This window comes from Mastigoproctus giganteus, chromosome 3 (genome assembly GCF_048544385.1).
Source record: "Mastigoproctus giganteus isolate SK-2022 chromosome 3, ASM4854438v1, whole genome shotgun sequence".
NCBI classification, from domain to species: Eukaryota; Metazoa; Arthropoda; class Arachnida; order Uropygi; family Thelyphonidae; genus Mastigoproctus; species Mastigoproctus giganteus.
In genome coordinates this window covers 84866885-84888439 of record NC_143577.1, presented here as the reverse complement: position 1 = coordinate 84888439, position 21555 = coordinate 84866885, and the positions used below count along the sequence as shown (strand labels likewise).

At 36.0% G+C, this 21555-nt stretch overlaps 1 protein-coding gene across 1 annotated transcript in view; it reads left to right on the top strand.

The window, feature by feature from the left end:
• The window catches only part of LOC150088121 (uncharacterized), a 138378-nt gene that overhangs the window by 78231 nt on the left and 38592 nt on the right, over positions 1–21555 (top strand). The window contains exons 8-11 of the mRNA XM_090370031.1: positions 7278–8420; positions 14778–14932; positions 15369–15438; positions 18915–19004. Coding sequence (XP_090226157.1) covers positions 7278–8420; positions 14778–14932; positions 15369–15438; positions 18915–19004 — 1458 coding nt within the window. The remainder of the gene's footprint in view (positions 1–7277; positions 8421–14777; positions 14933–15368; positions 15439–18914; positions 19005–21555) is intronic.

The following is a 21555-nucleotide window of genomic DNA, read 5'->3' as shown; positions in this document are numbered from 1 at the left end:
GAGATAGCATTCACCTAACTACAAAAATTAATGAAAATTACGATTATTTATGGGTTTACACTCGCAGCTATACAGGCCAATTCAAAACCATTTGCACACGTTGGAAAAGTCCCTTGTCAAGTAGCCCAGTGGAATCGAACCTTGTCTTTCCACACTGTATGGAAAAGAAAGCCTCGGGTCCGAATCCTGTCAAGTCAGGCATTCTTGTGGGCTTCTTTCACGGTGCCCGAGTTAGTTGGTCTCGGGGGAATATTACACGATTATTACACAATATTACATCCCTTACCTGTAAAACACATTTTTTAATTCCTGAAAAATAGGCAAACCGACGATACAATTTAGTCGCGCCCATAATCTTAATTGATCTGGCGCATTTATTATTTAATTTCTTTCTCAAAACAAAATAAAAGGTGTTTGCTACCTTAAAATGTAAAGTCCCTTTGATAAAAGGGACTTTACATTTGTCATGAACATGCTCTTCGATCAAAGCGCTTCAAAACCTTACATCGTGTTTATTATCTTTGCCCCGTTGCTGAAAATACTTATCGGTTGTCGTTCCAGTTTCTTTCCGAGTCGATAAAGAAACCAGTCCTCCATTTAGCTCTATCTTCCCACCATTTTTCTCTCTCTCTCTCTCTCTCTCTCTCTCTCTCTCTCTCTCTCTCTCTCTCTCCTTCCTTCCAGCGAACAGCTCTTCTCTTCACCTCGTTTTGCTATCTTCTCGGCCTTTCTCTTGGTCTTTTACCCTCGATTTTCATTTCTAATATCCTTTTAGGCAGTCTGTTATCCTCCATTCTCTTTACATTACTAAATCATCTGTCTGTTTCTCTCAATCATTTCAATTATTTCTTGTAATCGTTCTTCTCCTACGCTTTCCGGAATGGCCGCGTGTCTTACTCTATCTCTCTGGTCTTTCCACACTCACCTCTCAGAAACTTAATTTCCATCTCTCTTTCTCTTGATGTGAAGAAAACGAAGGTCTCATTTTCACTGATCCAAGCGATCACTGAAAATGAGACCTTCGTTTTCTTCCATCGAGAGAAAGAGAAAGAACACATGTGAACAGAATTCCTCAAGCAGTTGGTAGCGAATTTAAGAATTAACGAAATTACCACATCAAAGTATTATTATTATTATTATTATTATTATTAGTAGTAGTAGTAGTAGTACTAGAAAATGGCGGAAGAATAAAAGCTTATACAGCATCAGTTAAAAAAAAAAAACACTAACCATCTCATCTGTCCATCCGATTTAATAATATGTTTAATTCTTCCTTAAATTTAATTCAAACTACTCATTTCCATAACACCAGATGGTAGTTCGTTCAAATTCCATCTATCAACAAACAATTATTCTCGTGCTGAAAGCAAATTTACGCACATTTATCTGGAGCCATTCTTATTCAGTGTATGTTCTCTTGCATAGTACCCCTGGCCTCCTGGCTGTGGCGGGCACCTTACTGTATCTTTATTGTACAATAAAGATTTCTTCTTCTTCTTCTTCTACAAAGTCAAGAGCTAACAACCTTGACATTAAATTAATTTCGCTTGCAACATATTTCAAACTTAATTCATTAAAAAAAAAAAAAAAAAAAAAATATATATATATATATATATATATATATATATATATATATATATATATATATATATATATATATATATATATATTTCTGTTCTGTTTTTGTACGAGTAGTCTTTGTAATATTGTATTTTTATACCATATATACCTCGGGGAGTTGTTATGGGCGAGTATTCCTGCTCGGGGACCTAAAATTGCTAAATCCACTACCGGAAGTAGCAAATTGTCATTGATATGTTTTTGCCTACACGGCTTGAATAACAAACGTTTTCTTAACATTGCCCACACTGTTGTTAGCATTCTAAAGTCTCGAATGGCCTGATAAGTTGATTGGTGTGGACTGGGGTCAAGTGCCTCCTTACAATTTTTCTATCAACACTAACGCTTCATCTACCACTTTTCTTCACATAACAAACAATAGGAGATTGCAACAAAGTTTTTGTGCCACCCAATCATAGAGTACTTGGTAAGAGGATTCTTACAATAATGTGCCCTACATTTAAGTCCCATCTGTGCCACACACTTTTGTTTTTTGCCAAACCAAAGCACCTAAGGAGTTCTTTCCGCATTTGTAAAGGTCGCTGGTTTTACTTTTTATTACAAAAGGGCTCCTAGTAATAGATATGGAAAATGAAACATGCTGAGCAGTTAAGTTCAAGTATTGGCATAAGGCACTGCGATGAGTTTGTCTGGAACAGAAAAATAATAATAATAAATTATACATTTTTAATGTGCTTAACTACTTTTTTTAATATACTCCAGTAAGCCCACTAGGTCAAGAGGAGTTAATCATGAATACAACCGTTAACCGTATTTAGCAGTCACTCGAGTTTGAACTAGGGTCCACTCAAAACTCGTATGCTGCAAAATTCTCGCTCCTCACCACTCGACTACGTCAGTGAACAATAATTATTAATGTACACACTGCGTACTTTAACTAACAATGTATCGCTTTACATTTCAGGGGCTTAAGAATTTTATTTCTTAATTTATTTTTTTCTTTTTCTGTGATTTACAGAAGTGAAAAGCTAATAACTAATTAACTTGTTACCGATTAATTACTATTTTATTAACTAATAATGTGCAAAAGTAACTGTTTTAATTTCTCTGCACATACAAACTTCATATTTGATTCTTTTATAATGATTTGTTCAGCCTTTCCAAAGTTTATTAAAATCGGACAAATAGAAATCGGCAATTATTATTTACTTTTCATATATATCGCATAGATTATCCATATATGGTATATTGTAGCTGGAGCACTGGGTATATTGTCCATTCATTCATCCAATTAGCCATGTGCTGATTGGAGGAATGAATGGGCAATATGGCAGATGAGCGGAAACCAAATGTTCTCGTTCGCGCATTATTAATAATATTGATGAAGGTAATATCAAGTTTAATGTCTAAGTTTGCAGATGATACAAAGGTTGGCAGGGTAAGCTGCTGCAACAAGATCTAAAACAAATTAGGCAGATGGGCTGAGAAATGGCAGTTGAAGTTTAACATTAATAAATGCAAGATGGGCAGCAACCCCAGATTAACATACCAACTGCGTGGTACTGCACTCAAGGCAGTGGAAAATGCCAAAGACATGGGGGTAATTTTGCAATCAGATATGAAGTTATCTGAGCAATGCAGACAGGCTGCTGCCAAGAGAGCTCGTGAAGTTTTGTCAATGGCATACAGGAACTTTACTAGCGGTGAAAACGAAGCGATTATTCCGTTGTATAAGGCAATGGTTAGGGTGCACCTTGAGTACTGCATACAGGTCTGAAAGCTTCATTTTAGAAAGGATGTAGAGCTGCTGGAACAGGCGCAGAGAAGGGCAACGAGATTGATGAAAGGACTAAAAGGGTGGTCATACCAAGACAGGCTTCACTCTGAAAACTGCAGCGTCTTGAGACTAGGTACCTGCGAGGTGATCTGACTGAGGTTCTTAAAACTTTGAATAGATTAAGTAAGCTCAATGCTGATGGGATTCTTCCTCTTGCTCAGACTATATACATGAGGGGGCATAAATTCAATTTGAGGAAGGATGAGGAGGTTTACCTTCAGCCAGAGGGGCGTTGACTGTTGGAACAAACTTCCGTCTGGTGTTGTGTAAGTGGGCAGTTTGAACAAATTCAAGAAAGAGCCAGACAAATTATCGAAGGTGGTGGACAAGTGATGTGGAAAGTTTTTTTGTTTTTTTTTTTTTGGCCGGTGTTTGTTTCTTGCTTCCATGTGATGCAAAGAAGCTGGTTTCCTTGCATCATAGGGAAGCAAGGAAATGCTACTACTAATAATAATAAACGTCATCGATTTTTTGCTTTCTCTCTCTCAGTACTGCGTATATTAACTAACTTGTTAGCATTTAAGTTCAGATTAGTGAATCTGACTCTGTTTATTTTCTTCTATCGACGGGTAAATAACTTGAAATGAGCACTGTTAATTTGAACTGTAGCAATTCTCTTTATAATAAGGGTTATTGTCAAATATTAATTCCCTCTCAGAAATACAATGTCATCATTCTACAATTCTTTTTCACCATATTTCGAGAAAACAGTAATATCAAGAAAAGTTGTCAGTGAGAATAGGGGAAAACCTTTTTCTGGATTATTTATTGTTAATTATAATTATTATTTATTCGGATTATATATTATATTTATTATATTCAAAGTCAGACAGTTTTGACAAACGTGTTAAAGAATCTCCCAAAATGCATCCTTAATAGACTTTATTGCGGGCCTTGCCAATTGGCAAAAAAATGTACAAGTTATTTGAGATTTTTTTATTTATTATTTTTTTTTATTTTTGAACAAACCGAAATCAGCCATTGAGGAAAGGTAAGCGCCCGTATATAGACAGAAAAGTACAGAGTTTAATTCTGATTGTGTTTCGAAAACCAGTGAAATTTCCGTGTATCCAAATGTCATGTGGGTGCATATTCAGAAATGCAGTAGAGAAATCTCATTTTGTAAAAGGCATAATAAATGCAGGTGCTAAAATTCAGATTTAAGCTTCGCTTGATTTCTACTATCAAAGATCATTAAGGAGGCAATTACGTGTATGGATATAACGGTCCAGAACTGCCATGGTAATGCGCTGCTTTCGCGACCAACAACGAATTTTCCAATGCACGTTAGACTGTGTTTATTATTATTATTTCTCCTAATGGGGGAGAGGAGTTTCTATCCCCTGACGGGTACTGGTACCAAATTCACGGGATGGTTCCTATTGTTACTGGTCGGGGACCTCTCTGACTACCCTACAAGTGGTCAGGATTGCGACTTTTTTGTAGTTCCTTGTAGGCGTTTTCCTGGAAGCCTATTACCTATTCTTATGTAGACTCTTTGAACCATACGGTCAATCGGGATGATCGTTACTTATACCATATGCCACGTCTATCTGACTTTGTCTTTGGTGTATGTACTTCCCGATCCTTTCCTCGTTGGTTTTCTGGAGATTGCTAGCGTTGGCAGTGCGTAACATCAACAACCTCCAGTTATTATTGTTAATATCGCTTTCTTCTTCTAATGGGTTATTATTATTATTATGTTGTTGCTCTTATATTATTTCTCCCTGAATGAAAGGTACCACCCCGTGACGGGTATTGCTACCAAGTACACGGGGTGGCTGTTGTTGTCTGGTGTTACTGCTGGTCGTGAAACTCTCTGACTATCCTACAGATGTTCAAGATTGCGACTTTCTGGAGTTCCCTGTAGGTGTTCTGTGGGAGACCTACTGCTACTAGGCTGTTATGTATGGTCTTTGGCACCATACCGGTGGTTGACACGATGATCGGGATGGTCGTTACTCGTTGCATATGCTACATCTCTTTGATCTCCTGTGTTAAGTTCGTGTACTTCCTGATTTTCTCCTCATGGGTTTTCTGGAGGTTGCCAATGTTGGGTACAGCTATGTCAGTCAGATAAGTAGCCTTTCCTTCTTGTCCACAAGGGTTATGTCCGGTCTGTTGTGCGGGATTATCTTGTCCGTTGTTATGGCACGATCCCAGTACAGCTTGTAGGTTGGAGTCTAGTATTTCTTGGGGTTCGTACTTGTAGTACGGTACACTTTCTTTGATCAACTGGTATTTCCTTGCTAGCTTCTGATGTATTATCCTGGCTATCTGGTCGTGTCTACGGGTGTACACCCGTACACCCGTTGTCTACGGGTGTACTCAGTCTGTGTGATCACCTTGCATCCAGCGGTGATGTGTTGGATCGTTTCTGAGGCCAGGTGACATCGTCGACATGTGTCATCTGACACTCTGGGCTCCTTAGCGATGTATTTTTCATAGTTTCTGGTGTTTATTACCTGGTCTTGGTTGGCGAGCATGAATCCTTCAGTGTCGGGGAAGAGCGTCCCGCTCGTGAGCCATGCATTGGAAGCCATTTGATCTATGTGATCTTGACGGAGGTCATTGCAGTGTCTACCGTGGTGTGTCTTCCATCGTAGACAATTACTACTATTACTACCGTTAACAGCAGGGGTCATAACGTAGATGCGCACAACATTACACTAAAGTGACTTTCGCGTCGAAAACGTAAAAATGTCTGAAAAGGATAGGGGACAGCACGTGAACCTTAAATTTCTGTTAAATTGAAGAAAATTCCCATCGAAATTCCCATTAATTGTAATTAAAAGGAGCTCACAGTGAGTCTACAACGTCGAAGGGACGAGTTTTGAGTGGCAAAACGATTTTCTAAAGGAAGAGAAAATGCTCATGCCGATTCTCGATCCAGCATTCCGACGATGAGACATGAAAACGTTAAAAAAAAAATAAATAATAATAATAAAGAGGGGGAATTTGTTCGTAATGACCGAACAAAGACATTCTTCAGTCTCCATTTTTTGTTTTTACTGTTATTACTACATAACGGCAGAACAAGTAGGGCTAGATAAAGGAGTGCTCGTCAAATTTTAACCCTGGAAACGAAGGCGAGGCTGACAGAAAAATATTCTCTGATTGGAACGTCCTCTCTACTTGTCCGATTTTAGTCTTTGAAGAAGGTACAGCACCGGAAGTCGAGGGTGCTAAAATCGATATCAATAAATGAGTCGAATGGTTCTAATTCTGGCAGAATATAGAATTCCCAATAAAACTATTTTGAACGACAAGAAAAGCAATTATTGGCAAGTTCAATTTTAATTTATTTATAAAAGTAGTTCTAGAATTTCTAGGTACACTTCCTATATTATATTAGATTGTATACCTTCTGTCACCGTTGTTACGACTTAAATATTTTTAATATTTTTTTTCAGGTTTGCAATGTTTTTGTCCGTTATTATACTTTATTGCCTGGATAAGACCAGTTGGGAGAAAAGGGTTAACCAGGGATGAAATTTAAGTCCACCCTTCCACATTTTAATAGTAATTAAATATATAATAATTGCTCGGGCCTTTCCTATCCTGTCTTCCATCAAGGCTTCAGATAAGAATAAGTGGCATAGCCTTTCCCGTAAATGTGGCACTGTATATGTTCCCTAATTTCTACTTCCCTTGAACACGAGCGACTGCAATTATAATAAACGATATTAGTTTCATACTCGTTAATTAAATATTAAATTAGAAAATGGGGTGAGGGCCCTGGAGGACAGTAATAAATTAAGATTTAATTTGTTTTACCATCAAGACTTTGAGCTTTGGCTATAAAACACTGTTGTTAAGTTTCACATTTGCTTCATATTATTTTGTTTTCTCTTCACAGAGCAGAAAGATCCTGAACAGAGTAACATTCATCGTCAAGTATCAACATTTGCAAAAAGTTATCATAATAAACTTGTACCTTCGGCTTCTGCCCCGGTAGCATGTTTAATGGAAGAATTACAAAGAAATCTGAGTGAAGACTTTAACAAAAAAATGCAAGAATGGGAAAAAATTAGGGCAACAGGAATTAAGCCGTCATCTCCAAAATTTGAAAGGAAAGAATCGGCAGTGAAGAGAAAGAGCAAACAGGACAAGACGAAGCAAGACCGTTTAGACAAAACACCAAAACAGAAACTGAAAGATCTTAGTTGGTTAGATAAAGAACTGCAAAAAATTGAGAAAGAGAAACAACGCCTAGCTAAGGAAAGACAAAAATACGATGAAAGGGCTATCCGTCTCCAGCGACTGCGGGAAACTGTCATGACAGCAAAAGGCACCAACAAGAAAGAAGTTCTTGTGCGCACTTCTGCTGGAGAATTTCGGTTCGAGGGCATATCTGATGCCTTCACGAAAAAACTTTACGAATGGGAGACTAAAAGGGGAGTGCAACCGGAACTTTCAACAATAGCACTGTTGGATTCCAGCTTTAGGCACAAATATGGACAGGCGTCAATTGGAAGTGGAGGGGGAGACAAACTTTCGCAGTTGCAAAGAGGACATTCCAGATCTGAAAGCAGTGTTATAGACGTCGGTCAACCATCTCACACCTCATCCAATTCTCTTCCCTCATTAAAACATGATAATGGCGAATTAGAACGTCCCTTACACTCAAGAGCAAATTCGGAACCGGACCTTTCCACTTTCAGTAACCAAAAGGAAGTTGGCGTTCAGCACCGATCGCAGTCTGGAGACATAGTGGCTGACATGTCAGGAGAAGACGCTCAAACTTATGCTCCACCGGAAGTAACACAGCTAATCGACAGTGACTCGGAAGAAGGGTTTGTGGACAAAGGAGACGATGAATGCCAAGGAGCCGAGTCCTCGCAGCACGCTGAAGATAATTATTACAGCATTCTAGAAGAAAATGTTTTTCTTTTGGAGCAACTAAAGAACAAGGAGGATATCTGCCAACGCCTTGAGAGAGAGCTAGAAGAATTAGATGACAGAGTAGAAGAGATGAATAAGCATCACAAAGATGAAATGGGTAGGTAAGGATTGATTACTTAATTGTTAATCTTGCAAGCATAACTATTAATTTAAGATTCTTCTGTTTACTGACCGAAGAAAGAAATTCTTAAACAAAATTTCAAAATAAACTATTCCATTGCTAAATACTGCAAATATCGTTGTATTGAAAACAAACCTTTCGGATGGCAGCTAAAATAGAGCAATATTAATAATACGAGGTAAACGGAATGATAAAGCAAGAAGTATATTTGGTAATTTTCTTTATTAAAATTAATTAAAAGTTTTAAATTAATGGAAAATACTTTACTCATACTTTGTCTCTGTAGAAAGTTATATAATTAAAAAGTATTTCGAAAATTTTTTAAACAAATGGTTAAACCGTTTTTAATGAAAACGTAATTTAGATACTTTTGTTTTGATTCCCATGCGAATACACGAAATTATAACATAGATTATAATTTCGTCGTTTTTTGCTGGTGGGAGCCCTCATATTAAGAAAAACTCGAATTATCTAGAATAATATAGTAACATATACGAGAACCCATTTATATAATAGTTCCAAATAACTATTCTCCTTATAATTCGGATGGCCACAGGGTCAGAGAAATTTACAAGACAGAGAGAAACAAGAACATTACCGTATTTAGCAGCATGGACTATAACTACTGTCAGCTAAAACGTTTGTACAACCGTGCTCTTGTGCTTGAATATTCGGCTACGGCATCCGTTGCATCTCCATACTTGAAGGATAACTGCAATAGTAATAATTTGAGCGAGCAAAAAAATGTATTAGTGGCAAATAATGGAAGGAAGAGAGCAAAAAAATTCCATCTCACCTATCCATTCCCTCCAATAGTTTATCTAGTTTCTTATATTTATTCAAAATTTTAATAAATTTAAGAACCTTAAATTTATTTAAACTATACACTGCCACAACAAAGGATGGAAGCTTGTTCCAGCAATTAACCAACAGTTGGCTAAAGGCATATATATATATATATATATATATATATATATATATATGGGTTATATAGTATGTTGGTAATCATTAATATACGGAATTTATGGGCTTGTGCCATTGCAGTGGCAAAGATACTATCTCCATAATGTAATATATATATATTACATTCCACTTCATCTCCATAATATATCTTATTTTATTTTATTCTATACATTATCCAAATTTTGCTGCATTATATTATTGATATACCAGGATCTCTTGCTATAAGGGACGGGAAGTTACGCCCCCGGTATTATCCGACGTACAATTGCATTATTACTTTTCCTTTACTTTAACTATTTGCTATCTTCTTCTTCTTCTACTGTTCTTACCTCATGAACTATTAGAGTAATTCGAGGGGGATTGAGGTACTATTGCTCTTCTTACACCCTATATCCGTTCTCCTTTTTTTAGCTGTTGCTCCTTTGTCATCCACTAACATGATATTATTTAAAAACTATTGGTTCTCAACTACCACTATTATTCGTCTTTCTGCTTGATTCACTGTCTTGGCTATCGGTCGGGCTAAAGTCATCCAGCCTGTTAACCACCTCAAATTCGTCTAACTTTAACTTAGTTACCATTATTATAGCTATCCTTCTTTTTGATATCTTTTATTACTATTCGGCATGGATTAACAGGCAGATGATATCAGAAACTGATAGCTCGCTAATTGTAGGAGGACACATTGAAGGGGTTAGCCCTTGATAAAGTCCCTTTCAATGTGTCACCTTTTTCCTATAATTGGCATGACATATGTATTTAGTTATTATTTTCTACATTTATGCTTTATTGATTATTTTGTTTTTTCAATATTTGTTATTTCCATTATTTATGCATATCCTTACCCAGTTAGAACCATGGACTAGTTATAACTATTATAGCGTTTAGTTGCCACCAGCTTATATATACTTGCCTTTAATAAATTGCACGTTTAATAACTGCTCAAACTATGCTCAAACATAATAAGACTGATGTAATGTTCTATCTAGACATTCACTGATGGCATTAATCAGTTCTTCTCCTCCTTTCAGTTTTCAGTTCTTTTTATTGTATAATTCGCTATAATAATTGTTTATCTTTGAGGTTATATAACAAATAATAGAATTTAGTATTATATAAAATATAATAGAAATTTCGAATTTATATAATGCATATTACACATTGATCGTCGTTGACCAATGTGTTTTATTATTTTTTTTTTTTTTTTTCTGGGTAAGCTCTTCTAGAATAGGCTGCCGCAATCCTGAATTAAATGCGGACAGTTAATGACACAAATTATCCACATATCTAAATAGGTTATCTGGAAATGTACCTATATTCAGCTGAAAAATCATTTCCAGATGACCAGTTCTCACTAGAGGGCTACGCATTATACACAACTCCCCTTTTTTTTTGGCTATAGTAAAGTACACACGTGGTTCCTTTCCTTGGACATTTTAAGTCTGTTTTTACTACATTCTTTAGTTTTAACTTTATATCCTTCGTCCTCTGTGGGGTCAATGATAATCAATGTGTACTATGCATTATATAAATTCGAAATAGTGCATATTGATCATTATAGAAAGAGAGAACCCCTTATTTATCGTTGTTTTTCCTTTAAATTGAGGTAATTGATCTCGGAAGAAGTCACCCAAATTGTAGGTATACAGCGATAAGTTTTTGTATATTATCCTTTGTGTATATGTAACATATTTCACCTATGCGGTCTCCATATTTCAGCATGAAAACTTAATGCAGTTTACAAAATTCATAAATCCATTCAAAATGAATTTTGGCGATAAATTAGGAATTCGTTTTGTTAATTCTTTCAAAATCGCACTAAAATAAAACCTCCTGAATTTTAGGATTGGAATTCGCCAAGGTACTGTCTAAAATGTTACTGCGATCATCGGTAACTGTTAATGAACAAAGAATGGCATCAATGGATTTGATTTTACAGCGAAGGGAAACTGGAGTGTGGAGTTAGTCATACGAGTTGTCACAGACTATAACACTAAATTTGGCGTTGATCCATTTACTTAATACTCTAGGACAGAAAGACTTCAAAAGCCGAGAGTTTATGAGTAGGGACCAGACTGGAGCGCAATATATAAATTTGGGATAAAATAGATCCCAAAATACTTTACATTCACTGTTGGATTAAACAACAGATATAGATCGGTTTTAAGGGCATTAAAGACATAAGATTTTGTTCACGAAATAAAGTAGATAGTAAAGAAGAGAGGTTTGAATCAAAAGATATCATAACGTATTAACTCAGCTGTGACAGCTTTTGTACAATAAAAAATTGAAAAAAAAGCAAGTGAAAAAAAAATAAGAAATAGGTTTTAGCCCAGTACGTAAAGATCAATGAACTTGGCGTAATGAATGAATTTTTTGATGAGAGAATTTAATTTACTGAAGATGTGCTATTGACATAAAATGTAGAAGGCAGGGAGATGGTAAAAAAACAACATCGTTGGAATAAGATTTGAACCCCGGAACTTTCTGAAAGAACAGAACACATAGGGCAGCAAACAAGGAGCCATCCCAAGAAAAACCTTCGTATGAGAAGGTGAGCTTACAGGATATCAAGACAGCTTCAATAAGTTTTTTTAATCTTTATTGTATACAAACATGGTATATACAATAGACCCTTCACAACAGCAATGCCAGGGGTTTTACATTCGTATAGTATTCAACTTTTGCATTGGAATAGTATTCAAAGTTATAGTATTCAACTGAATAATGTCGAAGTGGAGATAAGAGAGGTAAAATTATGCAGTCAAAGGAAGAGGCGATGTCGAAAGAGGAGTTGGAGGTGTCTGTTTTATTCTCGTCTTGGTAAATCTAGCAGGTGGAGATTTATGTAATCACGTGATGTGGTAAAGAGTCTGCGCAGTAGCACAGTGGTATCGTCACCCTCCTCCCCGTGGAAAAGGCCCTGGTTCGAATCCGCGAGGAACTTTAATGGGCTTTTTTTTTTCTCTATGGTTGAGTTAGTCGGTCTCAACAAGCGTAGATAGCAAGGTTCCCCCCAGAAACTGGGGGTTTTCATTCAGCAAAACAGACATATCGACCATAGAGCATACGCAATTAACAGACATACGGCACGGTAGATGAATATAATTATTCGGGTGACCTAAAAATAATAGTTCTTTTTTTGGTGGTAAAGAGACATGGTGATCTCCAATAATGTGAAAGGTAAGTGTTTCGATAATTTTAAGCGTAATGATACTGATAGCAACTAGAAACTCTTTGGATGAAGCAACTTGTTTGTTCTTTGCAATGGAGATAAAAAAAATTAGCTCAATCCTGGGGAACGTTATTTGAGATAAGAATTTAGATAACCAAGTCGGTAAGTGTATACAGAATGTAAATTGGTCAGCACGAATAGACTACCAATGATAATTAAAAGGTTTGTTTGAGCGAGAATACGTGACGTAAGGGAAACCAAAAGGATATTCATAAAAATGAGAAGATTGCCAAAATTTTAAAATTACAATGAGGCCGAGTAATTTTTTTTTATGAAATTTTCCCATTGCGTAATATTCTCATTTTATTTTCATTTCATTAACATTTTTCCTTTAGAGAAAACGATGAATAAACTCTCTCCAGTTAATAAATAAATAAAATTACAATTCAGTCATTCAGAAATTAATTTAAGTTTAAACTGAATTTAGCAACAGTGCAACGTGCGCTACATAAAGCATATTTATGGATGAATATAACTATTCATATAAAAAAGGAAACAGAACTTTTTCAAATCATAGAGGTATCTGCATAATAAACTGCATTATGAAAACCATCGGAAGGATTATAAGAAGTCGATTGGAAAAGGAATTCCAGGGATCAAAAGAACAATACAGTTTTACAGCAGGCAAATCATGTTTAGACCATATTCACACTAAGACAAATTCTTGAAAAAAAAGTATGAGAAATGTCAAGATTTTGGGATGAACTTTATAGATCTAGAGAAGGCGTATGACGATGTGCCTCGAAAACTGCTAAGGGAAGCTTTAAAGCGGGCGTCTATCAGTGAATCACTGATAAATATCATTAAGACCATGTATAAAGGCAACAAATGGTAGAGTTAAAATGGGGCGAAGACTATCATAAGAATTTACTACTTCAACGGGCCTTCTGCAGGGCTGCTGTATGTCACCAACTCTTTTTAAGATCTATATCCATATATGTCTAAGAGAACGGTCCAGAAAATGCAATAATATGGACCTGTTGAGGAAAATGTGCACATATTCAACTTACTATTCGCTGATGATCAGGTGGTGGTGGTAGCACAAGACATGGATGACGCAGGGTATATGTGCAGGAAATTGGTGGAGACATATAGAGGATGGAGATTAAAGATAAATTATGATAAGATGTAATACTTAACATCGAAAGCAGAAGTTCTGGAGATAGCAGGATATAAATTTAAAACAACTTTAAATACTTGGGATCGATAATACACGCTGATGGATCGTCTAAACTGGAGGTTGAAAAGAGAATTAGCGACGGAAGGAAAGTGATAGGTATCCCGAATGCAATCCTGTGGAGTAGAAATATACTTAATAAGGCAAAGAGACATCTACCAAACAACAGTACAGGGCATTATGCTTTATGGGGCAGAAACATGGGAAGTGAATAAAAGACAACAGGGGAAATGTTGTCTTTTATTTACAACAGAAATGGACTACTGGAGAAGAGCAGCAAGAAAATCGAGAGTGTAGAAAATAAGAATTGAACAGATTCGACGAATGATGTAAGTGAAAACTGACATAATCCAGGTAATTGAAACAACAAAGCTGAGGTGGTACGGACATACCAGAAGGATAGATTTCCAAAAATAATTATGAATTGCGGGTACCAGAAAGAAGGAAGACCAAGGGAGGTGTGGATAGATGGATGAAGTCTGTAAAGGCATGGAAAGACGACGACTAAGAGAGGAAGATACAGAAAACAGAGAACTGTGGCGAAAAAGATTAGAACAATAGATTTTTTTTTTTTTTTGGTCGAGGAAAACCCATTTCGTAATGGAAAATTCCTAATGAAGAAGAAGAATGTAATTATTTCGATACATTTTAATATCAAATAAAAATATCACCGACTACTAAGGTGTCCCTAGTGACAAAAGGTTAGGAACCGCTGTATTAATTAAATATATCGCGTGTTTCTCGCTGAGAAAAACACGATTCTGCCAGAGACATAAACAGATAACTAAGAAAATACTACTTATCTTACACGGAAATAAGCTAAATATTAATATTCTCGCAAACTCCACTTAATGTAATAGATATAAAGAGCGTCGGTCCTATTATTAATATCAAGTTTATTGTCTAAAAGTGATAATTAATCTTAACGTTTATATATAAATATAACCTTCTTTTCTAGAAAGATATCGCGAAAAACTGTGGGAAGTACACAGACCAGGAAGCAAACCGCGCGACCTACAGGGATGTTTGAAAATCATATCGGAATTAAAATCACGGATAGATGAATTGGAAAGCTACAGCGAAAAGCTCAAGAATGATAGAGAAAAACTGGAGGTAAGATTATAAATGCTTTTTTCTTTTACTTATATTTCTGATACTTGAAGTTTAATGCTATATCTTAAGAAAAAAAATAAGTTTCACTCCATTAATTCAAAATAAGATTTGATCCCAAGAAAACAGAAAGAATAATAAAGATACTTGCTGTTTGTTAAGTTTTAGACACATCAGCGACTTAGACCATATTACATCTAAAAGTATCTCGTGTCACACACACATAATAATTGTAAAGCTTATTAACAGTACATATTCACATTTGTAAACTGAGGAGGAGAAATAGCATTACACAGAAGGGGTCAGTACCAAAGCGCAAAGAATTTCATTACTATGCAGTTGACGGATAGATTCCGCATCGTTAAACTCGTTAAAGATCATCTTTGCTATATGCTTAAAAATAAAATGTTAATGATATTTTTAGATTACTTTATTTCAGAATGATTCGCTTACATTCCTTATACGAGTATATCCCTTCAGTGGAAAATTTGTTAGAACACCGCTCCTTAGTAATGAAAGCAAACGCTATAAATTGGTAATTATTGCAGTGATACATCTGTATCATGGCAGCTTCATCATTTCTGTACCTCACGAGGTTCCTTTGACATGCTTTCCCATATCCAGGCCCCTCCTATGAGAAGCTGCAGGTGAAAACCTGACTGGTCCTTAAGTTTTGTACACCAGTGTATATAATCTGTCTCCATTATAAGTGTCGCATATTCCATTTTCCTTCCACCTCACATCACTTAGGCCTAAATTTTAAGGTTAAGTCAATAAACTCCTCACATTCCAGGTACTTAGTCTCAATTTAGTTTTTGTATACAAAACCCAGGGATTCTTAGCACCCTGTGACCATTCAAGGTCTGCCGGGGACTGAGGGCCAAATTTCTTTTTGATATTTTCATGATGCTGATGTTCTTGGGGAAAAAATAATGTGATGGTTTTTCCACTGCCTTTCGCATCGCAGAATCATAGCCAGAGTTGATGGACTCCATCTCTGCCTGCGATATCTGAAATTCAACTGTTCTAGCACTTCTTGCTTCCACTGAATATCTACAAACTGAACTGCTTCCATCAATTTGGGGATTAAGCTTATTTTATGATAGGCTTTGCTCGCCATGTCACAATACCGCTCCATGGATTCTTATAGCATTTATGAGGTTGCCCTTCCCACTATATCCTGTCAAGATTGCCGCTCCTTGTCCACGACTGCTTATTCGCCGGGATTTATCAGCTTATTTCGCAATTAATCTCTATATCTAGAAATAATTTCACCATCCGCAACCCGGTGGAAGCGCTTGGTAGCTATGAGCTACCAAGTTTATAATTTTCTTGCTATCCCTTTTCTATAATGATTTACCGATGTGGCTCATTGAATTTGATTTTAGGTATGATACAGTAGACTATTGTTAATGCAAACTCAAGTTTATACAGAATGCTCATTTATATGAAGCACATATCATTCTCCCGTGAAAGAATACGCAATAAGTTTTCTTTGCAAACTTACTCATTAATTACAAAATTTGGTTAATATGTATAAGTCCCTGAGAAATAATGCTATTTTGTATGTTTAATACAAAGCTCTGCTTGTATTAAACCTAAAATCCCAAATTAATGAACCACATCGGTAAATCATTATAAAAAAGGGATAGCAAGAAAATTATAAAAATACTCTTAAAGAACCTTAAATGCCCGTGTACACCGCGTACGGTCGAATATGGAAATGTAAGAGTGTTATTGCAACACAAAGAATCAATGGACCGTTCTGTCCTTATCCTGCATAAAAACACTTTATTATCGTAATCAGTATTAGCCATATGTACAAGGAATCCGAGCTTTTTGCTGTACCAGCAAAAAAAAAAAAAAAAATTAAGTAATAATAATAATAAAATACCTATGACTCCCTCCTCATCTAAGTACCTATCCAGCTAATCTTATTTTATGGTATCACGTGCATTCGATAAGCACCATGCATACTCTGTACCTACAAATGACCAGATGGCTATTTACGTAAAGTCCTGGTATAACCTCGAATTATCTCGAGACCAATTTTGTACCTAATCATAACGTCAAGATTACAATTCCAGGCTGGCTGCATAAACAAGGATATTTGAGGATTAAGAATATTTTCTGTTTACCTGGTACTACGTGTGTGGCTTTCGATAGCCAAAAATAAATAAATACGATAAAACATTTTTTCGGGAAAACATTTGAATCACTATTTTCGTGGTTGGCACTGGCAAATTTCTGAAATAATCAACTGTACAGTATTAATGATTAGAAAGTGTTATTTGAAACAAAGTTCAAGAAAATGCCCAAGCCGGTGAGGCTCAGCTAATTCATTTCAATACAAATCATAAACCCACTGTGTTAAGCAGATGCCACTAGATTGGATTCTTTCATTGCACTATGGAAAATGCTAAAGATACTTTCGCAGTTGGCTACTCGCCAACACTCCAGCCTTTACATCACCGTTCAAGATGTTGTTTGACAGCTACAATAAGTGGTATCGTAAGTACTTGTAATGTCCTACACTGATGGAAGGACATCCATATTGTGCAGAATATTGCCCATTGGTTATCTAACCATTGTTTAAGTGCTCCTGACCGGGTGGCCACTACAATATGTTAGCAGTTTTCACCCAAACTGTAAATCAACTAAGAATGTTACTCTTTCCTCCTTAGACACGCACTTCAGCATTACTTGAAGGATAAACTGTAAGTCACCAGGAAGAAATTTACTTAAGACTTGTATTTGTATGCACTTCTTCAAAGCTTTGTATATAGATAAGAATATATTTGTACAAACTTTATTGTGTCAAAGCACAGGAATGCGTGACTTTCGAAATGAAGAGTGAAATTATTACGAACAAACGTTTTGAGACGTACATTGCGTTACGAAATCGAAAAAACTCGCCATCGAAAAATGTGTCGCCATAAGTTGAAAAATATACCGGCAAAGTTACTCTTCACACAAGATCAATACATTACGTATATATAGAGAGACTGGTGCTTGGCTGTAGCTTTACTTAGATCACCACACTAGTCACGAGCACTGTGAGCTTCTGATACATCCTTCTAATAATCTCCTTAACGTAACGTCATCCCAAGAAGATATACCACAAGATCATGTTTTCAAACTGACCAGCTCATGTACTAATGTTACATGCTCTCTGGATTTCATCTGTAAACGGTGGCAAAACTATCATACTGCCAGGTCCGCCACCATCGAGGACCCGAAAGCTGATATGCTTTGGTTGCTAAGGATCGCGTGGAAGGGCATTCTGCAATCTGCCGAGGGGAGAGGCAGAAGAGCCAAAAATTAAGCCTAACAAACATGAAAACTCAGATATAACGTGTAAATTTGCAGCAAATATAATGCAGATGTTACTTTGTATGATTTTCTTTAAATTTCATTTTTGAAACATTTTAATAAAAAATAAATCAAATTATAGCCTGACCCGAAATGACTAAACTCGCCTTGTAAATTATATCTTTTTCGTTTAGGTATGTTAAAGAAAATATGTTAAATGGCTCATAAGTTAAAATACAAAATATCTTCTACGTCGTATATTCTGATTCTTCAGCTAAATCGGAATCCCTAAAAAAGCGACTGACATAATTAAATTTTTAAATGCGAATTTTAGAAATATTTTTTAAGGATTTTTCCAGATTTAACTGACGAGACAGGGATACCAATAATATGCATCTTAGGTTACAGCGAAGATATTTTTTTAAATTGTATTTTAACTGATGAGGCCTACTTTATTTTCTTTATCGCACCTAAATGAAAAACTGTGCGTGGAGTAATGAGCTCGTCTTCATAATTTTTAAATAATAATCAGAATCAATCGTTTACTCACCTTTATATTTATTGACTAAAATAGATACAAATTATGATTATGGGTGGAAGATTGCGGGTTAATTGTATTTAATATATTATGTCACCTATTTAGGAAAGCTTCAAGTATCACTATGACCAACAGACCAAAATGACAGTAGAACTGCTGAAAAGATGAAGGAACTGCAAGAAACAAGCACTTGGGGAACCATCTCGCCAAACCGCTCACACTCAGGTTAATTCAGTCGTCCTTGTTTGTAGGTCACCCTGTGTATTTTAAATTTATATCTATTAAAGATGTTCTTGTTTTGTGCAGTGTTTATTTTGAGAAGCTTTTCTGTAGGTTTGCTTATACATGCGCTATGCTTAAATCGTACCGAAGCAACGTATCTGTTATGAAAAATCTGTCTGGCTTATTATTTCTTTGTTTGGGAGGGAGACTGATTAAATTTGGGAAGGAGGTACTTTTAACATTTACTGCAATCTCTATTATAATTATGTTCATAATAATAACTAAAATAAAACTGAAAATATACCATGGGTTGCGCTCGCGTTATCTTTTGTGTATTGTGTATTTGAATACACAATACATGTGTATTTGAATCCAAACTTCTCCGAACAAATGATCAGTTGCGAATTTACTGTGACTAAGGAGTAGAAGATGTGGCATGATACTTTGAAATTGTTGTGGATTTATGAATCATAAGATCATACATCAGGTGGCGTAGAGGATTAAGAAATAATAATTATTTAAGATATCACTGGCTGGTGAAGGCTAGCCGTAAGCCAGAGTCACAAAACAGATAAGATTACTTCTAAATTGTTTATTTCTTAATGTATTTAAAATATATATTTATTTATTTAACCACTCAACAGCGCTGTAATATGGCCATAAATGGACACCTATCTATACATGTAATGCTTGAAAGGGCTCCAACATCTGACCAAAAAACCGCTGATGCCTACTACACTCTAAAACCAACCGAAAAAGTCTTCACTGTTGCAAACACGATTTCATCAGTTTCTTTAATGGCAGCTTAATTTTTCGTTCTCAATTCTTGAATGGTATCCTTGATTGCTTCAATATACACAGTTCTGCAGAAAAATATTACAGAAAGTGATTTCAGAGACCAAAGTCGGGGGGGGGGGTATGAGGTATGAGGTATATTGAGGGTCTAGCGGCTCCTGGGATTTCTCCCATCTCCGCGAATGTTCTATGTATCGGTGACAGTACCCTGTCAAAGCCAGAGATTTAGAAGTGTGTGGGTCATGAGTAGTGTTATATGTTGTGCCCATTGTTTATCCGGCTTATTGGCCGCCAGGCCCCTAATGGGACCAGATGGGGGGGATGGAAAGAGTATAGTCGCTATGATCAACTGTATCCAAAGTTTTCTGGAAGATTTTGGATACAGTTAGTCTTGGCGACTATACCCGCCACCGTTTACTAATTCGACAAATCACCATACGGTTACCAAAATTTTTGTGAAGGAGGTCCAATACTAACATCTGATGTGGGGAGATGTGCACTTTCTTGTTGTAAAAAGCGATCTGCCGAAAATTTTCTGATTCTCACAAAAGAAAAGTGATAACATCAACGCGAAGAAGCCGTAGTGGAGAACTTTATTCTTCGTTTGCAGAGGGCAACAGCTTGAAAAAAGGTCTCGTTTTGAAAATGTTTTTGTATAACAGACATCTATAATTTGTTTTAACCCATGATTTTCCTCGTGGGTTAAAACAACTACAAATTACACAGAAAAACAGCAAATAACGAGGAAAATCGGATTTCCAATTCAGAAACTTTAAACACTAGACAGGATATACAAATGTAACTTTGAACTTTATAAAATGATACGTGATAATTAGATGAAACTAATCTGATTGACTTCCTCTCAGACTTCTAATAAAAAAAAAAAAAAATGATCACTTGCACAGATAAGTACATTAAATAAGTGCTAGATGCCAGACTTTCTTATGGCAATAATCCAGTAGAAATCCACAAAGAAATTATAGCTATGTATTGTGAAATAGTAATGCCTGCAACAAACTTTCATAAGTGATATCGATTGTTTATGGAAGAGAAGAACAATTTACAGGATGAAGAACAGCTTGCTCGCCCACGAGCATCAGTCATCGTTGTTAAACGTTCCTGGGGCTGAATGCAACATTGAAGAGAATCGTCGTATAACTGTAACTAATGTCAACTGCTTGACATTTCATATGGCACAGTTTTGGTTATCATCCCCGTGAAGCATTTTGCATGAAGTGTCAAGCAAGTGGGTCGAAACAAACTGGGTGGAACACTTTACGATTTACTTTTATCATTTAGCAACTTCACATTTCCATCTGTTCGCTTACGTTAAGCGACATCTTGCGGGAAAATATTTCCTTAATAATAATGAGATTCCATGAGCAGTGTGAAAATAAATGTTGCCAATATCATGATGACACATTCACGCAATAAGGTTTCGAATATCTCATCAAACGCTGGTATAAATATTTGGATGTTCATAGTGATTATGCTGAGAAATAGCCTACCCATCTATTTATAACTATACACTTTCTTTTCTGTATCTCGCTTTTTTTTAAATATTGGAGACCTTATTTCCCCTCTTAATAAAAACTAAAATATATGCAATTGATCATATTCACCTTAATGCAATTCATCACAAAATAACACAGACAGAAAAGTCTTGCGTACAGTTTAGGTATATTCATTCAGTTGAATATGTCCCATTATAATTTCAGAACATAGAAAACGAATCGAGTAATCGTTTACCCACTATCAT